The 7,432-nt window shown below is 36.7% G+C and overlaps 1 protein-coding gene across 1 annotated transcript; it reads left to right on the top strand.

The window, feature by feature from the left end:
* The first annotated feature begins 357 nt into the window (after positions 1–357).
* LOC139849285 (PH, RCC1 and FYVE domains-containing protein 1-like) lies at positions 358–5,639 on the top strand. Its single transcript, XM_071838942.1, has 8 exons — positions 358–414; positions 2,350–2,436; positions 2,519–2,622; positions 2,681–2,759; positions 2,844–3,023; positions 3,130–5,001; positions 5,096–5,427; positions 5,506–5,639. The coding sequence occupies exons 1-8, from the start codon at positions 358–360 to the stop codon at positions 5,606–5,608; spliced, it is 2,814 nt and encodes a 937-aa protein (XP_071695043.1). The 3' UTR covers positions 5,609–5,639.
* The last annotated feature ends 1,793 nt before the right edge of the window (positions 5,640–7,432 follow it).

Here is a 7,432-nt window from a genome sequence, read left to right as displayed (position 1 = left end):
TAATTTATCGTAAAAATGGGTTCTATTTAAATAATTTCCCAAAAATAGAAGCATATGTAACGGGGGGCTAGCTAAGAACAGTTGGCACGTGCGGATTTTGGGTACATAACAACAACACTGGTGTGTTTCTGCACAACATACCAAGTTAGAATTTGTCATCATCAAACACAAGAACCAACGAAAAAATCAATTTATTTCATCCCAAAAATCTTTCTCCTTCATTTTTTTATTTATGTTTATTCATTACTGAGAAGATGCTTAAATACATTCACTTCTTTTAAGGTTTCGTTTGCACAGACAAGAGAGAGCTTCTGTTTCTTCCATTTATTTTGTCTTTTAGTGATGAATGAAAAAAGAATGCTATTTTATTTGACGACTCCTCCTCCTCCTCCTCCTGATAGAGCTCTTGAACAGGTTATCTTTTATTCTTTTTTTGATAATAATTGAAAATTAAAATTAATGTTAAGTTTGCTGATCTTCATCTCATTTCCATTGTGTTCTCCAGTTTGAAGATCGAAAATATAAATATAAATGTAAAAGACATAAATATAAATCTGGGACACCGTGTTTGTGTTCTCATCTTCTTTCTTCGTTTTTCAGGTTTTCTATGATGGATCACCTTAAAATAAGATTTATCTTTTAGTGTTCTTTTTAAAAAATTAATGAATTAAGTTTACTGGGTATAAATAAATGTATAATATTACTACATTAATATTTAAATGTTTAATGTTCTTATTTATGGGTCTTAATGTGGGATCGAATAGTTAGTCTTTTGGAAAAAGGAACCTTTTTTTATGCTTGATTACCTTGTGAACTTCGTTACTTACCCAATGGGTGTTTAGTTAATCATATTCGTATGTGATAATTTTACAGGGGTTTAAATATTAATTCTTAAAAAACCTAATTTTTAATTTTTTAAATCCCAATTGTGATAAAATTCCATACAATAATGCTAGTTAGTTAGTTCGAATCTTGGTAAAGCCAAGATAAAATTAAAATGGACTTTGACCGGAGAGAACGTCACAATTCACCCAGTTATGGGTCTTGTTGCTCGAGGGACTCGTGGAGTTTTACTCGATAGTGAAAATTTAATCTGGTTGTTGCTAGTAAGGTTTGTGTGCGAACCCAAAAACAAAAAATAGTTCTTTTATCTGGACCTTTATATGCTTAAATGCCCTACAATAATTACTTAATGGGTGGCACGTTTTCATGTATTTTATACAGTATATATTTTTTGCTAAAACACACAGTGGGAGGTGATATTTTTAAATATGATTTTGATAGATCCACACATATATGTTGCTACTTTCCAGTTATACTCTCCGATAATTTGAAATGAAAAATTTATATAACACATCATTAAGAGTAATTTAGTGAATTTGTGTGGATCTATCAAAAATAAGTTTGAAAATATCAAACAGAATACTTGACTCTGTTCCATCACAAGCGCTCATATTACTATTTTGAGATTTTTCATTTCAAATTGATTAGAGGTGGTTAACCTGAGGTAGTATAAATTACTCAGGTAATTTATTTTTGTGATGATGCTATATGAGTTATTCAAAATCTTAATTAAGCTTTTTTTTTTTTTTTGTTAACTTTTATTTTAATTCCAACTGGGTGTCTGATTTTTTCAAAGTGTAAGGCAATTATAGCTTGCCTGTGTTTACTTCTGTCTTATGTTCATTGACATCACAAGAACACCATGAAGACCGGTCTCTTTTTGGTTGTAAAGTTGTTATCTGAAGATACTGGAAATATTAAGTTTCAGTTACACATTTACAGTAAATATTTGTGATGTTGACACTCAAAATGCATACTATTAAAGTGTCCTCTTTTTTCAAAACTTTCACCATTTCTGCAAATATGGTTGTTTTCTAATAATTTATTTAAGTCAAAAATAATCAATGATATAAATGGAAAATTACGCTAGTAGATTCTTGGTTGTAGGCTGATTGTCTCCGATTAGTCGGGATCTTGAAGTGGTCTAACTAGTCTTCGGGTTGACTGATTTATTCGGTTAAAGTTATCAAAAGTCCAATTTAGTGGATTAAAGTTGGATTTACTCAGTCAAAATCAGTTAATTTTAATTACAGGAAAAGTCAATGTTGGTCAATGTCCAACTAGTCTTTGACTTGGCCGATTAGTCGGTACAAGGTACATACAGACTAAATACTCCCATTGAAGATACATGTAGAGTCGTAATCTAACTTGAAAGATGAAATCTAATGTTAGATTTTGTTATCAATAACAATATTTCATGACCTCATTATGTTTGTATAGTTGACCATTATAAATAAAATTCTGATATTTATTTTTGCTTCGAATTTAATCTTTGATTTCATATAGGCGATTTTAGCTCTAAAGAAAGGTGCATATATTTTGAAGTATGGTCGAAGAGGGAAGCCTAAACTCTGTCCGTTCAGGCTATCCACCGTATGTCTTTTTTATAAGAATTACCTGCAAATCTTAACATTTAAGTTTTCTTAACAAATTTTGTATCCGATTTCTTGTTCAGGATGAAAGAACGTTAATGTGGCTTTCGGGGAATGAAGAAAAACAAGTGCAACTAAGCTCGGTTACAAGCATTATTCGTGGCCATCCAACTGTAAGTGCCAAAAAGTAAGACAGACAAATTATTCTTTTCGCTAATTATAATCGTTTTTGCTATATATTAGAGGAAACTTCAACCGGAACGAGAATGTCATTCGTTTTCGCTAATATACACGAAGAACCAAGTTCAATATTCCCTTGATCTGGTATATTTCACTTTTATAATCTACGTTTTTCGAACCATTGAGTTTTGTGTTCGTATTGTGTTGTTTTAATGCGGTTTTTGACAGGTATGCAAAGACAAAGCTCAAACTGATTCATGGTTTTTAGGCTTAAAAGCTTTAATTTCAAGATGTCGATATAACGTGCAGTTTGAAAGAGGGACTCAAAGTTGTGTAAATAGTCCCGCTACCTTTGCCCGTAGAAAATACAATACAGAGCTCTCGAAAGAATCCACAAAAATATCTCAGGTTCTTAATAATTTACTATGTTTTCAGTTGTCATCAGAGTATACTCAATAGTAGTCAAAGTCAAACTCAAAGTGATGAATACATTGTTGACTTTTTGGTTTTGAAGGTGCGAAGCGTGTGTGGGAGCCCTGTTACATCGTTGTCTGATCGTTGTTTCTCTGATGGTCTCTCATTTTCGTCTGATAGTTTTTATTCACGATCAAGTTTATCGAGCACCCACAACTTGACAGATGGGTTGAAACCTAATTCTCCTGACACTAAACCACAAGAATCGAAAACGAATCGGAATACGATCACTCGATTTGGACCACCCGCCATCGAGCCGAAACGACCGTTAATTAGTGATGTTTTGATATGGGGAGAAGGTGTCGAAACTGGAGTTTTGGGAGGTGGTGTTGACCAAAGTCAAACACAAAATGATGCATTGTTCCCTAAAGTTCTTGATTCAGTCAGTATGTTAGAAATTGAAAAGATATCATTAGCTGGAAAACATGGTGTTTTATTGAGTAAACAGGGTGAGGTTTTCTGTTGGGGCGAAAAGTCAGGCAGGTTCGGGCATAACATAAGCTGCCCGAAAGCAGTCAAAACTCTTAACGGGGTCCACGTGACATCAGTTTCTTGTAGCGAATATCAAACTTGTGCGTTGACTGTTTCCGGTGAACTTTATACATGGGGTGACAGCTGGCTCCCCCGTCGCATTTCGGGTGTTTTTGACGGGATTAGCGTAATAAACGTGGCTTGCGGTGAATGGCACACCGCAATTGTTACAAATTCCGGGCACTTATTTACGTTCGGTGACGGGACTTTTGGTGTTCTTGGTCATGGAAACAGTCAAAGTTTGACCGAGCCCAAACAGGTAGACTCGATTAAACATATGCGTGTGAAATCGGTCGCGTGTGGGCCATGGCATACGGCTGCGGTAGTCGTGGTTATGTCGGGCCCACCCAAATCTAGTACTTCAGCCGGGAAGTTATTCACATGGGGTGATGGGGATAAAGGTAAACTCGGTCACGGCAACGATGAAATAAAAAACAAACCGACGTGCGTTATGCAACTCATCGACCATGAATTCGTTCAAGTTTGTTGTGGACGAATGTTGACCGTAGGGTTGACTACCACGGGTGCCGTTTACACTATTGGAAGTACCTTTCATGGCCAATTAGGGAACCCAATGGCACGAGAGAATTCGATAACACTTGTTCAAGGAAAACTAAAGTTCGAGTTTGTTCGAGAAATAGCAACGGGATCTTATCATGTTGCGGTTTTGACATTGAATGGAAATATTTACACGTGGGGTAACGGATCGAACGGGCAATTAGGTTGTGGAGATACAGAAGATAGAAGCTCGCCGACTTTAGTTGAGGCGTTGGAACATCGTCAAGTGCAGAGTATAAGTTGCGGGTCAAACTCGACGGCTGCAATTTGTTTACACGAGTCGATAAAGTTTGGTTCCGATTACTCGGGTTGTCGTGGATGCAGTATGGAGTTTGGGTTTTTGAAGAAGAAACACAATTGTTACAATTGTGGACTCGTGTTTTGCGGATTATGTAGTAGTAACACTACTAAAAACGCGTGTTTAGCACCAGATAAAAGTAAATATTATCGGGTTTGTGATTCTTGCTATAAAGGTCTTTCGGGTCAACTTTTGAAGGTTGAAGATTTTACTCCAAGACCATTGTTCATTAAAACGTCCTTGGGAGAAACTGGTGATGGAAACCGAATGGTTTCAGGTGCAGGTGTGGATTTGGGCTCGGGTTCTTTGTTAATAAACAGGGCTTTGAGGTGGGGTCAGGTTTCTTCCCCCGCATCTTTTCGTAAGCTTCCTAAAGAAGAGTCCTCGTTGAAGAATTTATACGTTGATTCTCGTATTTGTGTTCGTGTGAATAAGAAAGATCAGCAAAACGCCTGCCGAGAAACTGTTGACCCAACGGTCAAACATAAAAGAACGAAGGATGTTATTAAGTCGTTGACATCGAGGGTAATTTACTTTTATGTCTTAGTCATAGAGAAAATCTAGTTCTTTATAACGACAGAACATAATAATGATGTTTCTTAAACTGCATGTTTTGCAGCTAAATCTGATGTCTCCAAGAGCTTTTATGCGAAAACAAGCAAAAGCTCATGTAGATACACCAACAACGAGCGCAAATCACTTGACAGCTAGTTCAACGCATGTGTCGTGCGACGTAGACACCGGAAACCTCAACAATATGTGTAATTCCATTATTGTCCCTACTAAGCACAACACGAGCCCATCAGATGAACATGTTACTAAATCAACAGTTTATGCACAAAACAAAGAAAAACTAAAACATGAATGGACGGAACAGTATCAGCAGGGCGTTTATATCACGTTCTTACTCTTACCCTCGGGTCAAAAAGGGATCAAGCGAGTCCGATTCAGGTACTTTTTTTTGCTGAAACAGCTAAAGCAATATTGACTTGATCTTGATTAGAAACATAATTTTTGTGGTTTTTGCAGTAGGAAAGTGTTTAGGGAAAAAGAAGCAGAGCGGTGGTGGGAAGCTAACCAACAAGAAGTATACGATAACTACAATGTGGATGGCTACATAAACTCGTTTTAGGTTTAATTCAAAAGTAACATATAGTGACAACAAGGTGAAATTTTGTGTGAAATATTGATATAGTATAGAAATTGTATTTTGGTGTCCAACAACTACATATTACATGAAATTTTGAAATACGCTATCGTTCATGATGGGCACTAGTTTTTTGTTGTTCATTTTATCATGGTCGATCAATGACAGTATAGATAATGTTCTTGATTAGTGATTGTGCTTTTTGGGGTGTTTTTTGGCACTTTTTGGGCATAATTATTATATGGTTTGATCAGTGTTGTAAAAGTCGTTCGACTTGACCGACGCGTCGGCCGATGCGTCGTTTTTTTGGGTACTCCATCCCGTTTTTTCTGAAAACGACTCAAAAGACGGTCAGAGCTAAAAGTTTGGTCAAAGTCTGTCAAAGACCGTCAAAACGGTCAAAGTCAGTCAAATTTTCGTCAAGATTTGATATATTTTAAAATTAGGGTTTGTTTTCATATTTTGGGCCGCTCTTTTCTCTGTGTCCTTACTGATTATGTACTCGGTAACATTAATTGAGTTTGAAGTTTGATTGTTTTTAAATTCAAGTTCTTTTTTAAGAAGTTTATGGTACATAATCAACTATTTTACATATATATAAATATATATTTAAGAAATTATTAATAAAGTCAACGTTGGTCAACGACCGATGCGTCCCCGACGCGTCCCCCGACTCGGCCGACGCGTCCTTTTCAGGTCTCGACTGATACGTCCCCGACTCGCGACTTTTACAACCTTGGGTTTGATAGAATAGAATATTTATCCCTTGTCCCAAAAGACTCGTGTTTGAAAAGTCAACTATTATGGGTTCAAAACAATTGCAGACGGCTGGCGTGAGTTCCTCTTATGCAAATTTTGGAGATGAGAAATGGGGGTTATGAGGATAGTGATATCAAGAAAATGGGGATTAAAAAAGATCACGTGAACGAAAAATGGAGCATATCACACTCCATTCGTTCTATTACACGTGTTCACTTACTTTTTTTTTTGGACAGCTGTTAGGATCACCTAAGGACTTAACCACTTAAGCGTTCATCTCCTACACAGTTATACCCGCCCCCAACTGCGTGCCCAGGAGGAACTTCATGGCAGAGATGAAATTGTGAGTTAATATGTAGCCAACGGGGGTCGAACTCCCAACCTTGATCATATACATAGCATTGTATATGTATATTTTATTGGCTAAAGGCCAAAGGCTGAACTGCGCGAATTATAAGGCAAAGCTATGCAATATTCGCTGAAAATAAGCACAGAGGTCATGTTTTCGCATTGATATAAAGACTGCGGTTTAATCCGCTGAGTTTCCGCGGATAGTTAAGGTACTCGCGGATCGCGGATATCTCGAAACCTATAAATAGAGAGCTTGGCCTCTCATTTAGGGGTTGTTGATTCTCTGCCATTTGCCTAAGCCTTTGTAGATTTCACTTGTGACTTTGCCCAAGGACTTCTTACATTGAGTTAAGGTGAATCATGCTAATCGATAACGAAGACCGGGTCGGGGTGGTTGATCACTTGATAGTTAAAGTGAAAAACGATCATCGGGGCCCAAAATAATCATCGAACATCCCATCCTCCATTATAATCTTATTGCACTCAATCCGTAATTAAGCAACATCATTAATTAAGGATTGATCAATTGGCGCCATCCGTGGGACACGTTTTACGAATTAAACTGAAAATTTTTGTTTTACGTTGTTAAACAATTAATTAGGCAGTTTAATTTCAATCGTGTTTTTGTTGCGATGATTTGCAGGTGCGTGTTTTCAAATTGGCAGTAAATAATGAATAACATTGGCGATAATAGTGATA

This window comes from Rutidosis leptorrhynchoides, chromosome 5 (assembly GCF_046630445.1).
Source record: "Rutidosis leptorrhynchoides isolate AG116_Rl617_1_P2 chromosome 5, CSIRO_AGI_Rlap_v1, whole genome shotgun sequence".
Classification (NCBI taxonomy): Eukaryota; Viridiplantae; Streptophyta; class Magnoliopsida; order Asterales; family Asteraceae; genus Rutidosis; species Rutidosis leptorrhynchoides.
Note: the sequence above shows the minus strand (reverse complement) of the source record. Positions and strands in the feature narration are given on the sequence as shown.

Bases quoted from the DNA above. Each gene is read 5' to 3' on its own strand.
- LOC139849285 (XM_071838942.1), top strand. From the start codon at position 358: ATGCTATTTTATTTGACGACTCCTCCTCCTCCTCCTCCTGATAGAGCT. The intron at 415-2,349 runs GTTATCTTTTAT...GATTTCATATAG, and splicing joins CTGATAGAGCTCTTGAACAG to GCGATTTTAGCTCTAAAGAA. The intron at 5,428-5,505 runs GTACTTTTTTTT...TGGTTTTTGCAG, and splicing joins ATCAAGCGAGTCCGATTCAG to TAGGAAAGTGTTTAGGGAAA.